This window comes from Carettochelys insculpta, chromosome 8 (assembly GCF_033958435.1).
Source record: "Carettochelys insculpta isolate YL-2023 chromosome 8, ASM3395843v1, whole genome shotgun sequence".
NCBI lineage: Eukaryota > Metazoa > Chordata > Testudines > Carettochelyidae > Carettochelys > Carettochelys insculpta.
The window spans coordinates 14,176,281-14,202,919 of NC_134144.1; the positions used below are offsets into that span (position 1 = coordinate 14,176,281).

At 42.1% G+C, this 26,639-nt stretch overlaps 1 protein-coding gene across 1 annotated transcript in view; it reads right to left on the reverse strand.

The window, feature by feature from the left end:
- Positions 1-4,937: 4,937 nt before the first annotated feature.
- SGO2 (shugoshin 2) overlaps positions 4,938-26,639 on the reverse strand; it is a 32,353-nt gene continuing 10,651 nt past the window's right edge. The window contains 6 exon segments of the mRNA XM_075000881.1: positions 4,938-5,276; positions 14,649-14,781; positions 21,771-23,828; positions 24,906-25,141; positions 25,534-25,625; positions 26,517-26,591. Of these exon segments, the coding sequence (XP_074856982.1) occupies positions 5,171-5,276; positions 14,649-14,781; positions 21,771-23,828; positions 24,906-25,141; positions 25,534-25,625; positions 26,517-26,591 (2,700 nt within the window). The 3' untranslated portion in view covers positions 4,938-5,170.

Sequence of the window (26,639 nt, forward strand, 5' to 3'; positions counted from 1 at the left end):
AAAAAAGACATATACAATATCTCATTTTATGTTGAAAAAGTCCTCCAAAAAGAACCAAAATCTAAAATATTGGTTGAATACCATTTCAGAAATTCCTTTGGCAACTTTCTTATTGAGTCCTAAACATCCTGAACTTCCCCATCGGATTGGTCCAACAAATAACAGTGAAGAATGTCTAAAATCATTTTACACAATAATAAAAAAAATCTGTTGTGAAGAGACCAAACACTAAGTCCAACATAACTTTCTAATTCATAACAAGGATTTCACAGAAAAAAGTTACTAACCTTGAGTAACTGATGTTCTTTGAGGTGTAGCTCATGTCCATTCCATGCTAGATGTGTGTGTGCACCACCTGCTCAGTTGTCCGGGATTTTTCCCTCAGAGGTTCTCTCTTTGCCTGACTCTTATGACCTCTGGAGTCACATGCGCATGTGACACACCCTTTCAATAACTTCTGACTGGGAATTCCAACAGAGGGTAGAGGGGTGAGTAATGGAATGAAAATGAACAACACATCTTGAAGAACAAATTACAGAAGACTTGTAACTGGTTTTTTTTTATTATTATTTCTTCAAATGCTTTCTTGTGTCTGTTCACCTTGGATGTGATTCAGAGGACTCAGAGTTCATGGATGTGCAGTCACACTCCTCTTCTGAAACTGGTGTCCTCTTGGCCCTGTTGGGTGATGGCGTAGTGGGACATGAAGGTACACACCAAAGACCAGGTTGTGGATGTCCTGCATCAGTACTTGTGCCAGAAATGTTGCTGACAAAGTCTGGGTTCTTCTGGAATGAATGGTCATGATGGTTGGAGGCAGAACTTTTGCCAGCTCATAGCTAGCTCAGATACTCCTGCTCGGGAGGTTTTACAAACCTGGAAGGCTACTGGGACCTAAAGTGCTTCCTGGAAATTTGAGGTTTGAAGTGTGTCTGGTCAGAAAACAGGGAGGTGCCCCCAAAGGGGAGGTTCTGGATGGACTTCTGAACTTCCTGAGGAAGGGCAGCGAATCAGAACCACACACAGTACCTCATAGCAACTGCTGATGCCATAGCTCTGGCTGCTGAATTGGCCACATCCAGAAAGGCCTGGAGAGAGCTGCGCTGGCCACAGTCTTGCTCTCCTATGTGATGCTCATGAAGTCCTCCTTTGACTTCTGTGGCAGAGATGACTTAAATTTGGACAATAAGACCCACAGATAAAAAAATTTTACTCCCCAGCAGGGCCTACTGAGTGAAGATAATATGTAACTGGAGATTGCTATTTGAGTGAAGCTTATATCCAAACAGGGCTGGCTCCTGGGCATTTTATTTTGGGGGCTGCAATTTCCTGCTGCACCTTTCCCACTCATTTGCCCTTGCCACTTTCTGGGAGCCAGGGGTGGGGTGGGAGTCTAAGGCTGTGTCCACACTAGGCAGGGCTGCAGGTGGTTCTTCTATACATGTGCAGAAGAACAGGAGCACTGAGCACTCCAAGAGAGACAGAGGTGCAAATGTGGGCTTTCTGCCATGGTGATGCCTGGTAGCAGCCAGTGTTGGAGGCATCAAGATGATGCCATGGGCTGTCTAGAAAGTTTCTGGTATGGATGGACCCCTGGATGCCCAAGGAGGACAGCGGGGAGCAAGGATAACTGCTCTGCTCCATTTAGGGTGGTGCCTTTTCATGCACACAATCCCTGCCCTGGCCTCCTGCCTATTTGAGCTCATCCTTATAAGGGCTCAGGGACTTGACTTTGGCTATCTTCATAGGTCTTTTGGCTAAGACTGCAGATGAGGAGAGGTGCCAGCTAGTTGAGCCTCATACTTCTTGGACAACCAAGGTGCTGGTGCTAAGTCTGAGCATTGGTCTTGTGGGGCAAAGACAAACTCCACAAGCAAAGCCTTGAGGCAAAAAACTCTTATTTTTTAGTCTGGGGCCAGAAAGATCTACAAATCTGGCACTTTTATGAGACTCTCCTACGTGCCAAATGCAGTTGTCTTGCAGCTTACTGACTAGTGTAGGCCTCTGGCAGCCAGCACACACTTTAAAGCCAGGGGACTGGGGCAATCCCCATCTGGAGACTATGTCCCTAACAGGGGCTAATTATCTGTTAAAACAACAACAAACACTACGGGGGAACTATTTACAGATGAAAAGGAACAATCAGCAGTAAAGGAGTGAAAGTGAGAGCTGTAGCAAGCAGTTACAAGTGCCATCACTGGTGGCAAGAAGGAACTGAGGAGCAAAGGGGGCTGTCAGTGCCCTATGTAGCATTGCATGTGTGCACCACTCCAGGGGTACTGGACCTGGTCTCAGTCCCCTCCAGCTATTGCTAAAGGAAAATCTTTCATCACTGCTGCATGTAGCAAGCACACATACCCAAGCTGAAGGGACATGAGCAAACACTCAAAAAAAACCCTGTAACATTCAAGAGCCTGTGGTCCCCTGAATGTGTATATTCTGAGCTACAGAAAAAAGGGCTAGGCTGGGTCTCAGAAAATAATCAGTGGCATTTCAATATCGCCAATAGTAACTTTTGCATCTGGGAAGAAAGTTCCTTCTTACAGCTCTCTGAAGAGAATAGAGCTCATAAAGATATGCATGTCATGCACCTTTCGGACCATCCCACGCCGATGTCAGTAAAACTGCCCTTGTGATCCAACAGCACCAGCAACATCGAGAAGTACCCCTTGTGGTTTATGTACTCTTTGACAAGGTGGTCTGGTGCTGATATAGGGATATGCATTCCATCTATCACCCCTCCTCAGTTAGGGAACCCCATTGTGAAAGAGCTAGCTACTATATCTTGCACCCTTCTCAGAGTCATTATTCTTCCTAGCAGAAGGGCATTGATTGCCCAGGCTAATTGGATCACAGCAGCCTCCCCTGTAGATTTGCCCACTCCAAACTGATTCCCAACTGACTGGTAGTCTGGTGTTACAAGCTTCCATAGAGCTATTGCCACTTGCTACTCAACTGTCAGAGCAGGTCTCATTCTGGTATTGCTGCACTTCAGGGTAGGGAAAAGCAATTTACAAAGTTCAATGAAAGCAGCCTTGCACATGAAAAAATTTTGCAGCTACTGGTCATTGTCCCATAGCTGCATAACTATGCAGTCCCACCAGTCTGGTTGTCTCACGGGACAGGAATCGGCATTGTATTGTGTCAACAGGATCAACTGCTATTAGCATATGCCAATTGCTCCACTCAGTGGTTTCCTGTACATCATGTTCATGGCCTTCTTACATTCTTCCTTGCTCCAGCAGCTCCTGGCTAGGCTCTGGACAAACTGCAGTGTGATGTGTGAAGTGGTTGCCACACCATTTTGAAGCTGAGCAGGGTCCATGGTTGCCCTGCTATGGCACCTCACAGTTAACGAAGGAAAAAAGTGCACCAAAAATTGTTTTCCATTCCTTTCAAATACCATGGGGGTGGGGGAGGGAATATAAGTGCATTGATATGCTGATGACATATACACAGAAACAAATGTTGCACTGTTTTTTGTCCCATTGGGCACTGAGTGTCCACCCTGAACACAAAGAGATGGCAGGAACTGCAAGACGACTACCCACAGTGCATCACTGTCCAAGTCAAAGGTAGCTGCCCTACTGGTGTTACACCACACAGTGAGGACTTGCATATATGATTTTACAAAACTGGGAGCTTAAAAAAATCAATCTTAATAAATTCAACCTGATCTCATAATACCCTGAGTGAGCACACTTGTGATCACAATGAAGTTTCTATTAGACTGTCAAGCCCATACATTTCATAAATACAATTAGTTGTGAGCACTCTACTTTTGTCCTTTGCCTCTGACATGGGAAAAAGTGCTTAGCCATGGAGGACAGTGATAAGGAAGAAAAATTGCAGGGCCTAACTTCTTCCCAAACCAATGGAAATATGTAACATTTTAATTACAACAAAATATATTGACAAGAGGGAAAGTAAAAACAAATTACATTCTGTAATGATGTGGTAATGACAATGTAGTTATGGTGAGGGAGAGAACTGAGACCTGGGGACAGTTGTTTTGGGTACAGAGTTCCAAATATTGCATATTTATTTAAACCTCTTTTTCTTAAGGATCACCAAGTAGTAAGTTTACAATAATTATGAAGGAAAAAAACCTTCCTCCAAGGCCTTAAATTCTGCAATCAAATTTGTTTGTATAGATTTCTGAGCTGCTGCAGTGTTCCACTGAAGTCAGTGATGCTTCTCAGGGGTACAAATGCATGCATCTGATTGCAGGGAAGAGAAAGGTGGTTTTAGTTTTGTGTATGGCAAGGCCCAAGAATACTGTAAGTGCTAAATAACATTATGATACATAGAGCTTCTTACAAAGTTTTCCAGTTTTGTCCAGTACTCTCCCCAGCTTTCCACTCCACACTTCTGTTAAGACATTTTTTAAAAAGTTAAATAATATATAAATCAAAAAATTGAAGGACCCAGGTCTTTTGCAATTATGAATTGAGATGAAACCATGTTGAAAATCTTCAAAGTGAAGAAGTATTTTTGTACGTACTTTTCACAGCTCTTTCTCTGATAGAATTCCCCTTTTCCTGGAAAAGGTATCTAAAACAATACCACCTAATTCATTAAAATTTCATCAAGATTGCACAAATATGCAAAAGTCAGGGAACTCCATCATATTTTGTTTTGGTCTATGTTTTATGACTGTATTATACTTCTGTATTTTTTTTAAACAAAGAATGCATGGGATTGTCTCCATCAGATTTACTAGTTATCACAGCTTGTGATGCCTGCGTCTCTTCTAGGCAAAATAAGAAAAAAAAATCTGTTTAGTACAGAAAATACCACAATGGATTTTCCCCCAAAATCAAGTGATTTGTTTTTATTCTCAATAAAATTTACAACTTTTAAAAACAATTTTAAACATTGTATGGAGTCTTGAAATAAAGTTATTGACCAAGTGTTCATAAAACAAATATAGGGTCTCTAATCCTGCTTGCCTTATTCAGAGAAGTACTCTGCCTAAGCAATTTACCATGACACCAATCACAAAAAAACCTCTAATTTGGAATGTAAGCAGAACAAGCTTAATTAACCCAGACAAGCTTCATTAACCAAAAGAACAGTGAAGATTTACCCAATTTTTAGAAACAGTGGTATTGCTATATCTTAAAATATATAGTATGCTTAAAGGCAGTTCTCTTCTCACTTGTCCTCCTCAGATAAGTCTTGATTTACTTTTGAAGTGTCTTTTATTTTTAACTTTGAAGACTGGGGAATTCAAAAATTCCATATCTGTAAATTGATCACCACGCCTCAGTTTACTGCAGGAAAAAATTAAAATTTTGATGTAATTTGTATAGCAAGGGGTTATACCACAACTCTTAAAATGATAAATAACAGTTAAGGTTTGATGCACTGAAGTTGCCCACAGGTTTTATGGAAAGGAAACATATCTGAAATTCCATTTTAAAAACAAAAAATATTTTCCAAATTGATAACTCTCAAAATTTTACTACCTGTTTAGTTATACCGCACACATCACCACAGCATCTGAACAATTTCCAAGTATTTAACTATAGACACAATCTTCTTTTTGGCTTCCCAGACTGTAGAAAAAATAACTTCATTAATGTAGGAGGTTCTTTTTATTTAAATATGCTCATGTCTGAGGGAGCACATATACCATTTTCTGGGGGAAGACTGTATTTTTAAGAAATGTTTTGCATTAAGTTATGAAAAAGCTGGGATATGTGGTCCTTCTTTGGACTTATTTTCTCTGTAGCCCTTCTATCCCACTCTCTAGTTCTGGATTGAGGGATCTTTCTTCTATAGAGGACCACTTCCCTACAACAAAAAATCATGGGCCATACGTACCCCTGTAGAGAAGTGTGGAGGCTCAGGTCTTCCTCTCTGCTCCAGGGTGGAGCCAGAAATAAGGGGTTCAGGGTGCAGGAGGGTGTTCTGGATTGGGGCTAAACAGTTTGAAGTGTGGGAGTGAGCTCATGGCTAGGGCTAGGAGGTGGAAATGCAGGGTCTGGGAGGGCTAGGGTGCAGAATGAGATTCTGACCTGGACAAAACGGATGCAGGGGTGGGGAGGAGTCCCTGGGAGAGAGTTAAGGTATGGGAGGGATGCCTGACCATAGGCAGGGTTTCAGGATGAGGATGCAGACTATGGGAAGGAGTTCAGGGCTGGGACAGAGGATTTAAGGGTGTTGGGTACACCAGCTCTGGCCACTGCCACTTACCTCAGGCAGCTCCTGGTTGGAGGCACAGTGAAGCTAAAGCAGGCTCCCCCACTCAGCTTGATCCCACCCCACTCCTGGTACCTGCCATACCAATGCTGCACACTTCCTGCATGCTTCCTGCCCCACTGTCCCCAAAGATCACCGTTTCCAGTCACTGGGAGCTGCAGAGGCAGGGCAGCCCATGGGGCTTAGGAACTTACCTGTTCCCTCTCTGATCATCCCTCAGCATTCTTGCACCAAGGGACACAGGAGTCCACCTAGCTTCCCTCACACAGGCTACATCTACACTAGCACACTACGTCGAAGTAGCCTATTTTGACGTAAGAACATGAAAATAGGCTACTTCGACACGTATCGTCTACACATCCTCCAGGGCTAGTGCCATCGACATTCAACATCGAGGTAATGACGAGGAACATCAAAAGGAGCTGCCCCTGAAGGAAATGCGGAGCGTCCACACACACAAGCGCTCCCCATCAAAACAAGGGGCCAGCAAAGCCCCAAGCCGCTCCCTTAAAGGGCCCTTCCCAGACACACTTGCCCTGCACAGCACGAGATCCACAGAGCCAACAACTGGTCGCAGACCCTGTGCATGCAGCATGGGCCCCCAGCTGCAGCAGCAGCCAGAAGCCCTGGGCTAAGGGCTGCTGCACGCGGCAAACATAGGGCCCTGCAGGGGCTGGACAGAGCGTCTCTCAACCCCTCAGCTGATGGCAGCCATGAAGGACCATGCTATTTCAACGTAGCAGGACGCGGATCATCTACACATGCCCTACTTCAACACTGAACATCGAAGTAGGTCGCTATTCCCATCTTTGAATAGGAATAGTGATTTCAACATCTCGCCGCCTAACATCGATTTCAACGTTGTTTCAGCTATTTCGATGTTGTTCCAGCTACTTTGAAGTAGCCAGCTAGTGTAGACGCACCCACAGTGAGGTAAGCTAGCACTTGGAGTTCCAGCTCCTCAAAGGGACATTGATGCTCAGGGCTTCCAGCCTGCGGAGAGTCTCTGCATCATGGGCCAGATCAAATTAAGAAAGGGCCAGAGGTTCCACACCCTGGTCTAGTTGGATGTCACTTCCTTTATTAGAAAAGCTGAAACAAGGCTGTAATGCAACTCTGAGGGCTCTTTTGCTACAAAAACATGTCTGATGCCTTTCTGGTATAGATGTACCCCTCAGTGTAATTCCACCTATACTAAGTTGACTTACAGCCATGCAGTAATTACTGCAGTGGTGGATATCCATAGTATCCTCCTCAGTTCAGTGGTGCATGTTTTAAACAGAAGTGCTTCCACCAACCTAAGAGGATCACTGTGCGGTGCTGACAGCTGGTTTCTCAGCTCTGGTAGCAGGGCTCCCGGCAAGCTCCCCCCAGCATGCTCCATTGGAAGCAGGGGGAGCCGCCCAGGGCTTCTCTTCCAGAAGCAGTGTGAAGGTATTTTACCACTCAGGTATTCTCATCTTCTTATCCACATCCACCTTGATTAGCTCTGATGTAACCCTCCCATCTCTGTACCCTGTGGCAAGGCCCCCTTATTCAGCTCAGGTCCAACGCCTCTCCCACTGGCTGGAGTGCTTAGGCTGCACCCACCTCTGTTGTTCTGGGCCAAGTGGGTCAGTCTCTTTCCCTCTCCTAGCCACAGTCAGGGCTTACAGCCTCACTGGGGGATGAGAGCCCAGCCACTCTTCTCTCCCCAGCTGTCTATGGAAACACTCCCTGGGCTCCATATCTGTCTTATCTCCTTCTCAGGTGCTTCCCTTTCTTGTCCACCTCCTCTCTCACTTGCTCCCTCCCACTAACCCTTACCTGACTGGGACAGCTTTTAAATCCTGCCACCACTGGCAATGAGCTCAGCCATCTCTCTTCATGTAATTTCTTTCACCTCCCCTAGCTCAGGCTGCAGGCCTGAGGTGCCTTTTCCCCCTTCCTAACAGGGTCTGCTGGACTGGCCCTGTTACACCCCGACTATATTTTTCTTTCCCTTCATCCATCCAATGAAGTGAGTTGCAACTCAGAAAAAGAGAAGTTACTCATTTTGTGTTGTAATGATGATTCTTCAAGATGTTTGTCACTGTGGGTGCTCCATGGAAGGTGTTTGGCTTGCCTAGCATCACAGCATGGAGACTTCTGTATGGCAGTATTGAGTAGGACTGTGCAGGTGTTGTCCCAGCATGTGCCTTTCGTGGCACTAGGCAGCATGCACAGTCTCACTCTCTCGGCAGTTGCTTTTTGATGCACTACCTATGTCTACTGCACTGAGTAGAGGGGAGGTGGGCAGCATATGGAATATCAACAGGATACACATCTTGAAGAACCATTGTTACAACACAAAGTGAGTAACTTCTCTCCCCCGGCCCCGAGTGCTGTCACCATGGGTGCTCCATGGTAGGTGACTACAGAGCAGTACTCCCCCTAGATAGGTGGTGGGTTCTGCTTCAGTGTGTCTACCATGTACAGTACTGCCTGACCTACTGCCATATCTCTGTCTGCACGGGACTGCAATGCAAAGTGAGCCATGAACATGGGGTTAAAGGACCATATGATTGCTCAACAAATATCCTGTAACTGCATTCCTTTTAGAAAGGCTGTGGATGTTGTTACTGATCTCATGGAGTGTGCCCTTGGAAACCTCGCAGCGGTTTGTTTTGGATAGAATAACAGTGTACTATGCATGTACAAATAAGCTTCAATATTTGTTGGGCTGACGGGCAGCCTCTTTGATCTTTCTGCAGTGGATAAAAATAAGCTCTGTGATTTTCTGAACAAGTGTCCTTTGTCTATAGAAGATTATAGCCCTTCTCACATCTAGAGTGTGCAAAACAAAAAAGCAGTCCAGTAGCACTTTAAAGACTCACAAAATAATTTATTAGGTGATGAGCTTTCATGGGACAGACCAACTTCTTCAGACCAGGCTGTTACTAGAGTGTGCAGTGTGGCATCCACACTGTAAGTATGTTGTTTAGGGTAGAAGGTAGGTAGGATTTTAGGTTAATTAATATGGAATTGGAAGCACAATTTAGGTAGAATGCAGGATGTGGCTGTACTACTACTTTGTTCTTGTGAAAGATTGTATATGGTGAAGAGTCGGATATCTTGCTTACTCTTCAAACTGACGTTATTGCTACCAAAAACAGCACTTTCATTGTTAGCATGGCCAGAGAGCATGTGGCCACAGACTCAAAAGGTGGCCCGTAAGTGTGTGAAGGACCAGTTCCAATTCCCAAGCTGGGGGTACAGGCCTGTCATGGGGCATGATGTTTTGTAGGCCCTTCCAGAATCTCTTTGCAATTGGGTGAGTGAACGCTGAGAAGCCATCTACAGGTAGACGGAAAGCTGAGACAGCCAAAAAGTGCATTCATAGTGAAGACAGTGATAGAGGAGCATATCTTAGGTACACGATACAGTTGCAGATCATATGCAGTGGGGCTTCTGTGGGTTGTATTCTCCTCTCAGAACAACAGGATGAGAATTGCTTCCACACTTGGAAAGGTAAGTTTTTTTGAGTTGTTTCTCGTCTGCTGTGTAAGATCACCTCCCTCACTTTCTGGGAGTAGTGACATGCGTGCTCTGGGATCCACAGAGAAACCAGGCCATCAGATGGAAGGTACGTAGTCTGGGGTGAAGCACAGAACTGTCGTTCTGGGAGAGCAGGTCCAGATGGCTGGGAAGCATCTAAGGAGAATGATGGAACAGATGAAAGAGTAAAGGAAACCAGATCTGCCTGGCCCACACTGGAGCAATGAGAATGGCTCATGCTCCTCTTGTCTGCGTTTTTCTGAGGACTCTGGTGAGAAGAGAAATGGGTGGAAAGGCACAGAGAAGGTGAATACTCCAGGAGAGGAGAAAGACATCCCCTAGAAATTTGTGCCCCTTGACTGCTCTCAAGCAGTACCAGTTGGAGCATTTGGAGTTCTCCAGCATTGCAAAGAGATCTACAGCCAGCTGGCCACACATCTGGAAGAGGTGTTTGGTCACTTTGGGATGGAGCTCCCACTCATGGTCCAGTGAGAAATGGTGACTTAGAGTATCTGCCAGTGCATTGCTCATACCTCAGAGGTGTGATGCTAAGAGGACGATATTGAGACCAATACACCAGTTCTATAATTTTATGGCTTCTGCACAAAGGGATTGTGACCACAACCCTCCCTGACAATTGGTATAGAACATCGTCACCATATTGTCTGTGAGGATCTGGATGGTCTTGCTTTGAATGGGTGACAGAAAATATTTGCAAGCATTGAAAAAAGCACATAACTAGAGAAAGTTGATATGTAACCTCTGTTCATTCCTCATCCATTGATCTTGGATGTGATGCTGCTGGCAACGCACTCCCCAGCCAAGAAGCGAAGTGTCTGTTGTAATTTGATAGGCTGCTTGGGCCCAATGAAAAAGAACTCCAACTAGGGTGTTTTGTTCTTGGGTCCACCTTTGTAAGGACTTGGTTACCTTTTTGAGGTACTGACACCTGTCTGTATATTTGATGCCTGGTGGGGCTATACACTGATGCCAGCCAATGCTACAAGCAGTGAAAATGTAGCTGAGCACTGGGGACAACCTAAGTTGCCTCTGCCATGTGGCCGAGAAGGCGAATACATGTAAGCATGGGAACTGTTGGGCTGATGGTAAGTTGTGATATCAGGCCTTTTTTAGCCTTGTGGCACTGTGTAGGGAGATAAAGCTTGAGTGTTTGTGGAGTCGATCTGAGCTCCTATGAGATTGATGCATGTGGTAGGCTCCAGGGTTAACCTGACAATGTTTATAAGGAACCCCAGGGATTGTAGGGAATGTTTCATGGATTGGACAAAGGCTCTTGTGATGTCTTGAGATAGTCCTCAAAGGAGGAAGTCATTGAGGTACGGAAATATGGTGATAACTTCCTGTCTGAGGTGTGCTGCTACTGGAGCCAGGAACTTGGTGAATACCCCGGGGCAGATGAAAGCCCAAAGAGCAGGACTCTGTATTGGAAGAGTTGTGCTCCGAGGGCAAAGCACAGAATCATCTGTAGGCAGGGTGAAGAGTGATGTGGAAATAAGTATCTGGGAGATCGAGGGCTGCAAATCAGTCCTCCTCGTCCAGTGCAGGGATTATACCAGATAGTGTGGTCATCTTGAATCACTGCTTGCAAATGTATTTGTTCAACTGCTACATATCTAGGAAGGATCTCCAGCCCCCGGTTTTCTTTTGTATTAGAAAATAGTTCAAGTAAAACCCCTTCCCATGGTACTGTTGTGGAATGTCTCAAAAATGATTGGTCTCTGTACCGTTGGTATGGGGTGTATCTTTTTTTCCAGAATGGGAAAGAGTACATCCCCAAGGTATTTTTGATAGAATGTAAGTTTTCATCTGTATTTGCTGCAAATAGCTTCACCTTATCACATGGTAGATTTTCAATCTTTGCTTAGAGCTCTTTTGGCACACCTGCTGCCTGGAGCCATGACAATCTTTGCATGCTAATCATTGTGGCCATGGGCTCTGGCTGCTGCATCTGCCGAATCTAATGCCATCTGCAATGATGTCTTTGTTGCTGTGTGGCCTTCCTGAACTATACATTTCAGGGTGGATCATTTATCCTCAGGCAGGAAGGAATTAGTTCAGACAGCCTGGAATAATTATTGAAATCATGGATTGGCTACTAGCACTGAGTAGTTGGTTATATGGAGTTGGAGGGTAGCAGATGAGTATACCTTCTGACCGACTAACCCTAGGTACTTATGTTCTTTATCAGCAAGGGTGTTTTTGTACAATGATGACTTTGTTCTATGACTGGCCGTGTCTATTATTAAGTTAGATTGCAGGTTCTGAAAGAAAAACTCCATGCTGTTCACCAGAACAAAGTATTTTCTCTCTGCTTACTTGTTGGTTGGTGTGGCTGAGGCAGGGTTTTTCCAGACATTGTCCACTGCCTCCAATATCGCCTCATCTGGGGCAGGGCTATTCTTGCAATATTACGGGTTTGTAAATGTTTTGAACGTTTGTGTCATTTCTCAGGTATTTCTGTCAATATGATCTCTTGACTGATTGCCACTCTCCTAAAGAGATCATGGAATTGCTTCAGATCAGCAGAAATTGGGCAAATGGGCAAAAGAGCTTCTCCCTTGGGAAGTGGCTGAACCAGCCGGTGGCTAGTCTGTGGGAAGTCACGATTCAGTATCGTCCAGCAGGTGTATGTCATACTATTCCCTCTCTCTCACACTGTGGATAGGGGATGATAACACAGGAGATGACTGATGTTGCCAAGCAGAGGAGTGTGCTTGTAAATGACCCCTGGTGGAGCTGATAAAGTGACAAGGCAATGGTTGTAATCGGTACCTGGAATAATACAATTCATGAGAGTAATGACAATGGTGATGGTCAAAGTGGCAGCGTGCTGCTCAGGTAGCACTCGGGAACGAATGATGTGAAGAAAAGGTGCTTCTACAATCATATCTGTTTGGTGTAGCTGAATGTGGAGATAAAAGGGCTTCATGAAATTGACCTGCTCTTGTAGGTGAACAGTCTCTGTATTGTGCTGATTTATAATAGGAAGGTGAATGGCAAAACCTCAGTGATGTATAGTAAAGATGACATTTATCTACATGATGTCTGTGTAAAGAAGGGATGGGCAATGTGGTGTAATGCACTCTTGGTGAATTAACTAAAGGGCTAGGGCTATGGTTCCCTGCAGGAACCCTGTTTGTTTTAGCCCTAGCCTTCGTAGCTTTCCATGGTGCCGCCGGTGACCGCTGGTGCTGTTGACTGTTAAGCCCTTGTTCCCTGGGCACTGAGGGTGGGGGAAAACATGGCACTGTACATTGATCGGGCACCTGTACCAGTTGTAATTCTATTGGTGCCTGCTGTGCGGGGGCGGGGGGGGGGCAGGTACAGCAGCTCCTGCTGAATCTGTCAGTGCCATTAATGTCTGCAATGCCACTTCAGAAGCAGCCTGCACCATGAGCATTGAAGCCACTTTCAGGGCAGAGCAGCTAGCTTTTGAGGAAGGAGAAGGCTTGGCTGTAGTTTGAAAGCCTGAAATACCTGGTTTGTTCCCCATGCTCACTCTGGATAAGGTGCATATGATGGACAATTTTGACTAGGACTGAGTCCCCAGAGGCAAGAGGTGAGTGTCCCTGACAGAAGGGATGCTTCCCACAAATGGCAGCTCTGAATGCAGCTGGAGAGCTCTATCAAAGGGGAGCCTGTTGCACCTTAGCTTCCTGTCTTTCCTCATTCTGGCTGTTAGACTTTTACAGTCAGAGCAACGTTATGGAATATGTGCCTCTCTGAGGTAACAGACACATTCTGAGTACCTGTCAGAAGCAGGCATAGTGTCCCAGCATTCAAGCATTTTTTAAAATTGACAAGTGCCATGTTGCTCTCTCTTAATACTGAGAAATTCACTGTTGTACCTTTCTTTCTTTCTAAAATATTGCCTCAGGAAACTGGCTAAGTGTGAAGTGAAACTGATGTGGGGTGGGGGGGGGGGGAAGTCCCTGCTTCTTTTACTTCTTTCTCTCTCTCTTTTTTTTTAAATAACTGTATATAACTGTATCAGAGGGGTACCCGAGTTAGTCTGATGAAGTGAAGCGGGTCTTTGCCCACAAAAGCTTATGCTCCAAAATATGTCAGTCTATAAGGTGCCACAGGACTTCTTGTTGGTTTTGTACATAACTGTAGTAAATATCAGTTAACAATCAGCTATCTAGATATAGAAACTAAGAACTAACCAACTATAACCTGAATCCTATCTACAGGTCTGAGCGGAGAGAAGAGGGACTGAGCTCCGTGTGTAGTCAAGGGCAGCAAAGAAGCAACTGAGGAGAGAGCAGGGCTGCGCATGCTGCCTAGTGGCACGAACGGCACATGCTGGGACAATGCATGCACAGCCCCACTCAATACTGCTATGTAAAATCTACATGCTGTGCTGCTGGGCGAGCTCAACACCTACCATGGAGCACCTCTGGGAACAGCACTCAAAGAAGAAGTTTATGTCATAATAAATTTCTTAGTCTTTAAGGTGCCATTAGACTCCTTGTTTTTGCTGAAGACGACTCATATGGCTACCTCTGAAACCAATAAAATGCTAGCCTTCTTAATTAATATGGAAGGTCCAAATGTTAGATACTGACTCATGTATGTGTACAAGCTCCATTACTAACTGTTGGAAACATAGGGCCCAATTCTCCACTGTATTACTCCAGTTTAATGTTGATGAAACTACACTGACTTAAGTAAGTCAAACCAGCATATAAGTGATGTAACACAGGAATAATAATGGTCATTAACTCTTCAATTAAAATACTAACTTGGAAGTATAAACATAACCAATCTAGTTACACAGAACAGAGTTACATATCACTTTAGCTATGACATGCATGTCAAGAAATAAACCAGAAAGAAAGCTGATGGATATTAATGCAATAACAATTTGCTGAAACAAAAACAAAAAATTAACTTCTACTGACCTGTTTATATTGGGTTCTTTGTAGCAAACAGTGGCTTGTCTTCGTCTAGCTGGTGGTGATGAGAGTTTAGGCAAGGATGTATGGGAATTTAAACCAGTATTTGTCTGATCTTGCAGAGCCTGTAAATTTCTTCCTGTAAATGCAGTTAGGCTTTCATTTCAAATAATTTCTGAATCACTAATTAAAAACACCAGAAGTTCTTTGGGTATGGTTTCTACTTTGGAGTTACACAGATCAGTTCTCAGCGAGTCCAAGCTTCACTCAGCACAGGACTAATGAATAGGGAACAAAGAAACATTCTGGAACAATTTGAGGGCGACTCTGACTTTTGGTGCAGGCTAGAAAAAGATGCAGGGCTGCTGTACGTTGGAACTGGTTTTCTATAACCCCTAGGGGTTTTTGTGGCTGTCAAGAATTGTCAGAGTATAGCTGTCCTATGCTCATGGCCTCAAATGTCCAGGGATGAAGAGGGATGACAAAGGATTACCATGTGGACACTCCCCAATTTGCCAAGGTAATTCCCTGGAAGCAGCATCTGCTAACTTTAGTGCTCATACATGGCTGCAGAGATTAGCCATAATCAAATATAAAGGCTGTGTCTAGACTAGCCCCCAAACTTCAAAGGGGGCATGACAATTAGGGTGTCAGGAGATTACTAATGAAGTACTGCAGTGCATATGCAGCACTTTATTAGGCTAAATCTCCCCCATGGCAGCTTCGAAATGTGAAACTTCAAAGTGCCAGCTTCCGAAATATAGGGACTTTGAAGGCTTTTATGTAAATTAGGTGGTCATGGGATAGGAGGAAAGATCCTTTCATGGATCGGGAATTGGTTAAAAGACAGAAAACAAAGGGTGCGAATAAATGGTAAATTTTCACAATGGAGGAGGGTAACTAGTGGTGTTCCCCAGGGGTCAGTCCTGGGACCGATCCTGTTCAACTTGTTCATCAATGATCTAGAAAATGAGGTAAGCAGTGAGGTGGCAAAGTTTGCAGATGACACCAAGTTGTTCAGGACAGTCAAAACCAAAACAGATTGTGAAGAACTACAAAAATATCTCAGCAAACTGAGTGATTGGGCAGCAAAATGGCAAATGAAATTTAATGTGGGTAAGTGTAAGGTAATGCATGTTGGAAAAAATAACCCAGATTACACGTACTACATGATGGAGTCAAATTTAGCTACGACAGATCAGGAAAGGGATCTTGGAGTTATAGTGGATAGTTCTTTGAAGACATCCACACAGTGTGCAGCGGCAGTTAGTAAAGCAAATAGGATGTTAGGAATTATTAAAAAAGGGACAGATAATAAGACAAAAGATATCATACTTCCCCTATATAAAACTATGGTACACCTACATCTTGAGTACTGCGTGCAGATGTGGTCTCCTCACCTCAAAAAAGATATATTGGCATTAGAAAAAGTTCAGAAAAGGGCGACTAAGATGATTAGGGGTTTGGAACGGGTCCCATATGGGGAGAGGCTAGAGAGACTGGGACTCTTCAGTCTGGAAAAGAGGCGATTGAGGGGCGATATGATAGAGGTATATAAAATCATGAATGGTGTGGAGAAAGTGAATATAGACAAATTATTTACCTTTTCCCATAATACAAGAACTAGGGGACACCAAATGAAATTGATGGGTAGTAGGTTCAAAACTAATAAAAGGAAATTTTTCTTCACACAGCGCACAGTCAACCTGTGGAACTCCTTGCCCGAGGCGGCTGTGAAGGCCAGGACTCTATTAGGGTTTAAAAAAGAGCTTGATAAATTTTTGCAGGTTAGGTCCATAAATGGCTATTAGCCAGGGATAAAGTATGGTGCCCTAGCCTTCATAACAAGGGCAGGAGATGGATGGCAGGAGATAAATCACTTGATCATTGTCTTCTGTTCTCCTTCTCTGGGGCACCTGGCATTGGCCACCGTCGGCAGATGGGATGCTGGGCTGGATGGACCTTTGGTCTGACCCAGTATGGCCATTCTTATGTTCTTATGAGCACAGGCACTTAAAAGTACCCATGGCTGACCCCCAGCTACACACAAGCTGAAACTTCAAAGTTTCACACACAGATGTATACCTCTTATATTCTTGCTTTTAAACTGGGACTTGGTAGGAGTGAATATTATTTCTTGATGATCACAGGGTCAGGGCTCAAATACATCCTGTTTGTAACCACCAGGGTCTGAGAGGTCAAGCAGCATGATTTAAACTGGGAGCAAGGAACTGGAGCCAGGGGTCAAAGCTGGAGTCAAAAAGTCAAACCAATGGTTGAAGATGCAGATGTAGGAAGGGCAGAAACCAAAGCCTGTCTTTCCAATCTATGAGACACCAGAGGTTGCCTTGTTTTATTTTGGCTCCCAGTATCTTGAGGTCTTAAACACACACTGATAAGGGGAGTGGCTGGGAGTAGTGAGGGAACAGGTTTCAGGAGCTGTATATGGAAAACAAGGTGTGATTCAGGGGAAATAGGGTAAATGGAGTTGTCAGTAAACTCATTAGGCACCAAGGAACTAGCAGCCCAATTTATAGAATGGCCTGCCCAAGTGTAGGTGCTTTGTCTAGAGCCATAACCTCTGGCCTATTCATCCTATCATTGATGCTCTCCATATTCTTTATAATTTATCTTGATAGCTTCCAGGAGTACTTTTTAGGTTATCACGGGGTTGATGTATCTGTCATATTCAGTCCAGGGCTGCTTGAATTTGTGGTAGAATTGACAGTGGAACCACAATTTGGAAATCAAAAACAAGTGCTTTGGGGCACTTTCTGTGTTACTGCATGCAAACTCTGACTGAAATAGGATCAAGGACCAGCTGTTCTGGTAAAAGTTATGTAGCATTAAGATCCTGCTCCAGGATCTAAGTGGCAGTCTCTAATGACTATCAGAAAGTCTCACGTAAAGGTACTATTTTAGATAAATCTGAGCTGCCTTTATTTTGAAGGGGAACTACAGGATGCAACATTTTTTTTTTTAAATCTTAATTGAGACAATTAAAAAATTCTTCTTGGATAATACTGACTGAATACAGAATCTAATGGCTGGTTCTGTGAGGTGTGATAAAGGGACAAATCATATGTAGTTCTTGACAGGCCCTCTCAGAGGTCCAGAGAAACCTGAAACATTTCCAGCTTCTGAGGTGTTTAGGCAATGTCATAGCTAATATTAAGCATGGTGAGCACATTCAAATGTTCTTGTCCTGTAGTTGAACAGTGAGAGTTCTTTACCTGCTTGAACATATTGACATTGCAAAACTTATTAAATGCAAAAACATGAACTAGTGTGTAAATGTGAGGCCCCCTTTGAGCCTGAGGACATTGCCAAAAGGCTTTCTTGCCCCACATCCCTTCTGATTGGCCCTGGTTCTTGGCTGAATTTCCCTTGTGGCTTGTGAAAGTAATAATGTATTTTTTTTTAAAAAGGAAAAGTTAATTTTTTCCAACAGAACAACAGTGCCTACTTCACTCCACTCAAATGGATAGCTCGTGGGTCCCTGGTCAAAAAAAACCCATCTTGAACAGTGATTATCTCACCAACTATAACCCAGTTTCCAACTAACACGGCTACCCATCTGTTACCAATCTCCAACTGTTAGGTATGACTAAGTGGTGGTTAAACAGCTTTAGAATCATTTGATTCCCCTGTTTGCATTTTATACAGGGTTCCAGTTTTAAATCTGGGATGAAGACACTGGTTTCTGATCTCTTTCAGTGACAAGAATCCAGCATCCAAACAGATTAGTTTAGATCTCAGTGGACTTTGATTCCACTGACCAGAATTTTTTTACTCAGCTGAAGAGCCTGAAAAAGATGGACTAGACAGCATTTCTACCTTCCAAAAAGACCCCAGATGATAAGGAATAAATGCTAACCGATCAAGAAGTATCACTTATATTTTGTTCTAATTCAGCTACTACTCCTGTTCAACGTGCATGCAATATCATGGAGACAGTAACGACTCTGCAGCCAGTGCATTTAACTATGTGTAAACAATGTAATTGACATCACTGGACTCTGATCGTGCAATGTCAGTACTTTCTCAGTAATAGATGGCTGAGTTAGGAAACTGGGATGAGTGTGAGCTAAATGGGGATAACTTCTGAGACACAGGTTACATCAACTGGATGAATATGAGCTAAGTGGGGATAACCTCTAAGAAGACAGAGTTGATGATGATGTTTTCAGGGAACTGAGACCCCACAGGGAAATGTTGAGTTCTGCTGTGATAACTGAAAAAGTTTCTCCTTCCCCTGGAAAAGGAGATTTGCAGTTTACGATGTGTCAGCATGGATTCATGAAGGGCAAGTCATGCCTGACCAAACTGATTAGTTTCTATGATGAGATAACTGGCTCTGTGGATAGGGAAAAATCAATGGATGTGATTTATCTTGACTTTAGCAAAGCTTTTGATACGGTCTCCCACAATATTCTTGTCAGCAAGTTAAAGGAATGTGGATTGGATAAGTGGACGGTAAGATGGATAGAAAACTGGCTAGAAGGTCAGGCCCAGCAGGTAGCGATCAATGACTTGATGTCAGGATGGCGGTTGGTTTCTAGTGGAGTGCCCCAAAATTCAGTTCTGGGTCCTGTTCTGTTCAACATATTTATCAATGACTTGGATGAGGGGTTGGAATGCACCCTCAGCAAGTTTGTGGATGACACTAAGCTGGGGGAAAAGGTAGATACGCTGGAGGGTAGGGATAGGGTCCAGAATGACTTAGACAAATTGGAAGACTAGGCCACAAGAAATCTGATGAGGTTGAATAAGGACAAGTGCAGAGTCCTGCACTTGGGCTGGAAGAATCCCAAACACTGTTACAGGCTGGGGTCCGACTGGCTTAGTAGTAGTTCTGCAGAAAAGGACCTGCAAGTTGTAGTGGATGAGAAGCTGGACATGAGTCAACAGTGTGCCACTGTAGCCAAGAAGGCTAATGGCATATTAGGTCACATCAAGAGGAACGTTGCCAGTAGATCCAGAAAAGTGATTATTCCTCTTTATTCGGCTTTGGTGAGGCTGCACCTGCAGTACCGTGTCCAGTTCTGGGTCCCCAATTATAGGAAGGATGTGGACACACTGGAAAGGGTCCAGCGGAGGGTGACCAAAATAATTAGTGGGCTGGAGCATATGACCTATGAAGAAAGATTGAGGGAATTGAGTCTGTTTAGTCTGCGGAAGAGAAGACTGAGGGGGGATTTGATAAGAGCCTTTAACTTACCGAAGGGAGGTTGCAAAGAGGCTGGAGAGAGGCTGTTCACAGTGGTCACAGATGGCAGAACACGGAGCAATGCTCTCAAGTTGCGGTTGGGAAGGTCAAGGTTAAACATTAGGAAATCTTTTTCACCAAGAGGGTGGTGAAGCATTGGAATGGTCTACCTAGGGAAGTAGTGGAGTCTCCATCCCTGGAGATGTTTAAGTCTCGGCTTGACAAAGCCCTGGCTGGGCTGATCTGGTGGGGTTTGGTCCTGCCTTGGGCCGGGAGCTGGACTTGGTGGCTTCTTAGCTCTATTGTTCTATGATTCCATGATTCTATGTGCCTATCCCTAGAGGGGTTACTCACTTCCAGGACTGCTCCTTTTAATCTCTTTATTTTTAAGCACCCAAAAATGTTAGGAACTTTACAAACAGCCTCTACCCTGAATAGTTTGTAATCTAAATTTCAGATGTAAAAAACTAGAGGATAGGATGAGGAAAACAAAGATGATCCTGAGGATTGGATGAGAAAGACAAGGGTTACCTCAATGACTGCAAACAGTTTTCTCCACTGAGGACATTGACACGGTTACCCACACATTTATCAATCTTAGATGGGATTACTGTAAAGTTATCTCTACATAGGGCTACACCTAAAGACTAGTAGGATGCTGAAATTGAAGCTCAACTTCTGAGTAGGACAAATCAAAGAAGATGTCCTACTCACTCCTTGATGAAATTTAAGGTAGTTACACTGTCAAGAATTCAGCCACTATCAGTCCAACACAAACTTTAGTGCCTAGTGGAAGTCCATCTGTTTTGTAAGACAACTGAACAAAAAAACTGGTACAGCAGTAGGGGATACTGACGTTATGTTTATTCCTGATTTATGGAGTCTAACTAGTTTAACAATGGCTAACATAATTTATTAAAATTATGTAAAGTTTGCAGACACACTGATAACTAGTGCATTTTATAAATAAAAGGTATGAGTTAGAGCTTCTGAAGTATGCAAGTTTCCTATAAACACATCTATACAAGGTAGACCACAACTATACAGGCACACATGCTCTGAGACCTTCAAACTAAACATTGTAGCATGTTCAAGTGTTGTCACAGATGGCTCCTGAAGAAGTAGAGTAGTTGAAAAAAAATATATAAGAAATTTCAATATTCCGCCAGACTACAGAAAAGTTTGAACTTTGTTTCTTTAAAGAGCATTAATAGAACAGGCTGAAACATCAAAGTATTCATACAAAAAACTGTCCCACGAAAGCTCATCACCTAATAAATTATTTTGTTAGTCTTTAAAGTGCTACTGGACTGCTTTTTTGTTTTTACTCTTACAAAAAGTATCAGAGCATTTCTGAAAATGGTATTCTTTGCAAGATCTCAGAATTAATGCTGAAGTTAGTATATACTTAAAGAAACTTCATGTTGGTAGGATCTTAGAGAACAATAAATGGACAATGCCCTTGGCTTGATATATCCTCTAACTGCAAGGAGAAGAGTCTTATAAGCCTTTAAATTGTTATCTCCCCCTTACACAGCAGTGAATAGAAATAGCAGCTTGCCCTCCTAAACAACAAACCTTCCAATGCAATTCTATCACATTCACTGCAAACATAGTAGAGGTACTGCTTATGGATGATTTTCTGAGACTCTAAACAACTTAAGGTTCCTTGGGTTAAACCTGATTCCAGGCTACAACAACAACCAATACCAATGTTAGCTACTGTCACAAAAATATCCCCAAACCCCATCAGTCGGTCTCCTTGAAATTCCACTTCTGCATTACTCAGCTTTCATGATACTTGAAAATTTATTTCTGAGCAGGGGGATCTATACAGGCAATACTAAAAAGTTATTTTTCCTTTGTTCACAGCATTAAAACAACCTAAAATTTTCTTTTCTCTCTATTCAAATACTTACCACTGTCTGCTTCTGTGTTTTTTTTACATAGCCCTTGAGAATTTGTTTCCATCTTCTTCTTTGCTCTATTAGCACACAGTACTTTCTCACGGTTAGTTTTTTCAAAGATTTCAGAGTTCTTTGGTCCAGAGAAGTTTTCAGAAATGTTATGGTAGTCAACTGCAGAGAGTCCCACGTGGGGGAGACCCTCCTGCAAAAAGTTACATGAATTACCCAGCATATTGCTAGAACAGGTCATAGGTGAGAACTCTGAAAGGCATGGCTCTTCAATCATAAAGTTCGTTAATACTGATTTATTGATCAATTTGTTCATGAAGGAGTCTCTCCCTGTTTTGACCTTTTGGTCATCCAAATCATGCCGTTCCACCTGGTCAGCTTGCCTGATGTCATATTTTTCTAACCTGGTCTCAGAAATAAGTTGCTTGTTGCTTTCAATCTGATAATCTGGAGACATGACAATAGAAGCCTCTTTACTTGCCTTTGATATAGGGTCCACATTTTTTTTTAACATATTAACATTATATTCATTCACCTTTTTTGAGGAAGATTTACCCCACGGTTCATTTACAGGCACACTGTTTGTAATAGTTAAAATTTCCTGAATTTGCTGAGTATTTGTAGTTTTGTTTCCATGACTTATCTCAGTGTGCAACATGTCCTCACTTTTTAACTCTGGTCTTACAGAAAGTGCGCACTTGGTAAAATCTCCTGGCTTTATAGTATTTGTTTTCAGGCTAATGTTTGCCAATACATTCTTTGAAATGTCCAATGAAACCTTACTACAATTTTGTTCTATTTTTTTTACATCTATGCAGTGACTGGAACTCTGTGTTGCTCTCCCATTACTGTAATTGTCTTCTTTGTGACATTCACTCTTTATATTATTCTTCTGGTCTTTTGTCTTGCAGTCAGGTTTGAATGCATTTCCTACAGATCTTTTTGAATTATTTGTTGAATGCTCTCCTATTTTCTCTCTATAGTAATTTGTTTTGTTTATCTTAGAAGGGATTTGGAAAGTCTTGCCATTTCTTTTTGGTTTATGTTTTTCATTTACATCCGGTAAGTCCTGCTGCAAAGATAATACACTGGAGATGTGGTTTTCTATACATGGCAAACTTTTAGTACAGTAATCTTTTGACAGGGCCTTGCCATTAGATGAGCCAGAATCTGAGACTGAGAACTTTTCTGCATTTTCTAGTCTTTCTGAGAGAGATTGTTTGTTTATTTTCTTTGGTAAATTATTTTGTTGTTGTTTATTTGGACTTGGCAAATTAACTAGGTATGTCTTTCTGGTAGTTTTTTCATTGTATTGGGAGTTCTGTATATCATCATGTTTATTAATTCTATGTAGGATCAACTCTCCTGAAACATTCCCTTCATTCACCTGATTTGACTCTGACTGAAACTTCGAAGCATCTGACTCTCTACTGTTTAAATCTACTACCTTTTTAGTAGTTGTGTTCTTTCTTTCACTATGAAAATCTGCATGGTCTTTAAGATTTCTTTTACTTCTCTCTTTGTCTTTCTTTCCTGTGTTTGAATACCTCACTTTTCTCAAATTTGCTGAAATTTTAACAGTCTTGGCATTATTATTCCTTTTGTTTTGGGCTTTCGATGTAATTGTGAGTATCTTACCTGCATCACTGGCAGTCAGTTCCATATCAGTATCATAAACAGTTTCCTCAGGCTTTAGGTGCTTACCAAAATGTACCTCATTTGACTCTGACTTAAATTCATTGCAAAGTAGTACTGGAGAACCAGGATGACACAACACATTTGGTTTTGCTTGCATGTTCATTTCATTGGTGGAGTTGCCCTTGTCAGTGCAGCAATCTGAAATATTACTTTTGGTCACTTTTTTATTTAAATCCACTACACCTGTGTGAGTATATGAGGTAGAAGGTGTTGCCTGTTTTTTCCTTTCAGCTACATTTCCACAGAATAGTAATGGACTCTCTCGGGGTTTTGTAAACTCTTCAGACTGACCTACAGATGGGTCGTTGTCCACATCAGACACGTGGGTGCTACTGGAGCTTAGTAGCATACATGGCTGATTTTCTGTAACCAAAGCAAGTGAATGTCAGTGACTGAAAAAAGGTATCCAAAATTTGATAGTCACTCTTACTTTTAGCTTTCAGTCTAGAATGTGTTATTGAAAATTGCACAAGAAACCTGTAGATACCCATTTTGGGTGAAGTGTTGCACTATACTTTAAACATTGCGTACTGCACATAGTATAGTCTTCCCCTGCATAGTCTATCAACAGCATTCCACAATGTCAATCATGAGCTGCTACTATATTTTGAATTACAGTAGAACATCGATGCAGGTTTTAATGTGGCTTTATTCTTTTTCTCTTGGAGATAACACAGTGGATAGTTACAGGCAACTGTTCTGTTTTTCTAAGGTCTCTAATAGTAGGATTACCACAGGGTACCATATCTTTTATATAACAGTATACAGCAGTGGTTATCAATATAAATACAGCTCTCTGTGTTCTGTGGGCCACATCCTTACTATCTACACACACACACTCTGCATAACCCTGAGGGTATCAGATGGGCTGCAGATGTGTGCTGACTGGGTTATAAGAGGCTTAGGGGTTGAGAACCATGGGTATATATCTTATCAATATGAACAGCTGATCATCATTCATTGCCAGATCACTGACCATTACATAAAATATACCAAAAACAGATGTGTTTCCAGAAAGACAATGGTCAACGAGATTCAGTGCTCAGGATGAAATAATTTAGGGGCTTTGGAGGAAGGCTGAGAGCACGTGAACAATTGGGGGAAGCTGGATTTGCTTTTGTCTGCATAACTTCTTCCCTCTGACTTAACACCTAATTATATCAATTTCGGTGTTTTACAATGCTCTTGGGTAGTTATTTGTATAACAATTGCTTCATTAGAAATTGTTGATGCATCCATAGCTATGGGTGGGCACCGCTGCTTGAAATTAAATGAAAAAAAATTAAGAAATAGGAATTCCCTAAAAGTCTTCTCTCACATGAGAGGTAGCTTTGGTTTATTATGTGTATGTACTGCTTCTCACCACAAGTCATTTACCTTATATATTAAACGTAGTAATTTCTAAAAACAAATTAATTACAAAAATGTAATACATCGTACCTCTGAAAAATACCTTTGAGTCAAACATTATTTCCATTTTGTCTGTTTCATTTGACTTTTGCTTATTTCTCTCAGACTCTAACAATAATTCAGCACTGATCTGAGCTGGGCAAATGTCATTTGATACTACAGAGGTGAGGTTACAATGATCAGATATTTCACGTAATGAATGGCTGCCTTGATCTTTTGCATTATGTGCTGCAATTAATGGAACTTTCATTGCCATGCCTACAGATCTGAAAAGAGAGAATTTTACTATGAAGGAGAAATATAATGTATCACAAACAATAAATAAAAGTAAACAGAAAACAAGAACTCATGCGGATAGTGGTTTTGCTTTGATTATATCTTAAGAGAAATATTATATTTTCTGACATACTGTCTCTTTTTCATGCTAGAGAAAAATTTACGCAGATAAGAGTTTTGCCTGTTTGTATATTTTGCTAATAAATTGATGTCTCAAACAACCTTTTCCTAAAGTAGACACAAAAGCTTTCCTGACTATCCTTTTTTTAAAAAAAAAAACCACTCTTCTTTGTTCTAAAATAGCATATAACAATTAGCTTTATAAAAGATTCTGACAGATTTAACAGAATTCTAAATCTTTATGCTCACCCCATTTGTGAACACTTATTACCTAACTGAAGGACATGAAGTCTTGGACTGATGATCAATACAGATGCTTTGATTACTTGGCAGTGGAAGAGGGTTCTGAATATGCTATTAAAATAAGAAAAAAGGGGAGCAGCCATGTTAGAAACTATTCAGAAGTGTAGAGTATTACACATGGCCCCAAGGTAAATGAATCATTGGGCAGAGAAGAGTTGAAGTAATGAAAAATGGAAAATAATATAATATAGTTTATATTACCACTGCAGGTATGTTCTTTCTAAAAGTACAACTATTTCAAGGACAAAATGGTTTTATGCCCAAATTTTTTGAATAATATTTACAGATTACTTTAGTCCCAAAACATATACAGACAAATTATTTCACACAGCACTGAAGTCCCGAAGTTTTTTTAAGAGTGCACAGCAATACTGTTCAATAGTTTACAAAAGTGTGAAAAATAGTGTGTGGAAATTATATAGGCATATAGGAAAGCAAAATGTAGTACCTAACTTGAAATTCTGACATACCAGGGCTCATACCCCATTTTTCAGGCAGAGTTTCTCACAGCACAGTTCCCTCCAGCATCATGCTAGGAGGTTAGAACAGTAGTATTAGCTCTCTGAAGAAGACTGCCACCTATAAAATTTACCAAATGCACAATATGGCTTCCTTAGGATAAGTAGCTAAGTAACTTTAGAATTAGATTCTCAAAATACAAAGGGTGAAATCCTGCTTTCTTTGAAATCGATTACAAAACTCCCATTGACTTCACTGGGGGCCAGGATTTCATCACAAAAATCTACATATTTGGGACAAAGTTTTCAAGAGTGCATAAATGATTTAGAATCCTGAACTCCACTGAAGATCTATAGGTGCTTTTTAAAATTTTACCCTGAGTCAAAAGTTAAATACTGTTGACTACAAGACTGCACAGCAGAAATCACAGCTTTAGCCCCTTTTATTTACAATACTATAAATATTCAAACAAACAACACTTACCTTAGAACTGCTCATTTCAATTGCACTTAAAAGGCTGTTTTTCATAAATGCTTCTATTTCTATGAGAGTTTTATTCTATATATAAAAACATATAAATGAGGTCTTAAAAGGCAGAATTCTCTT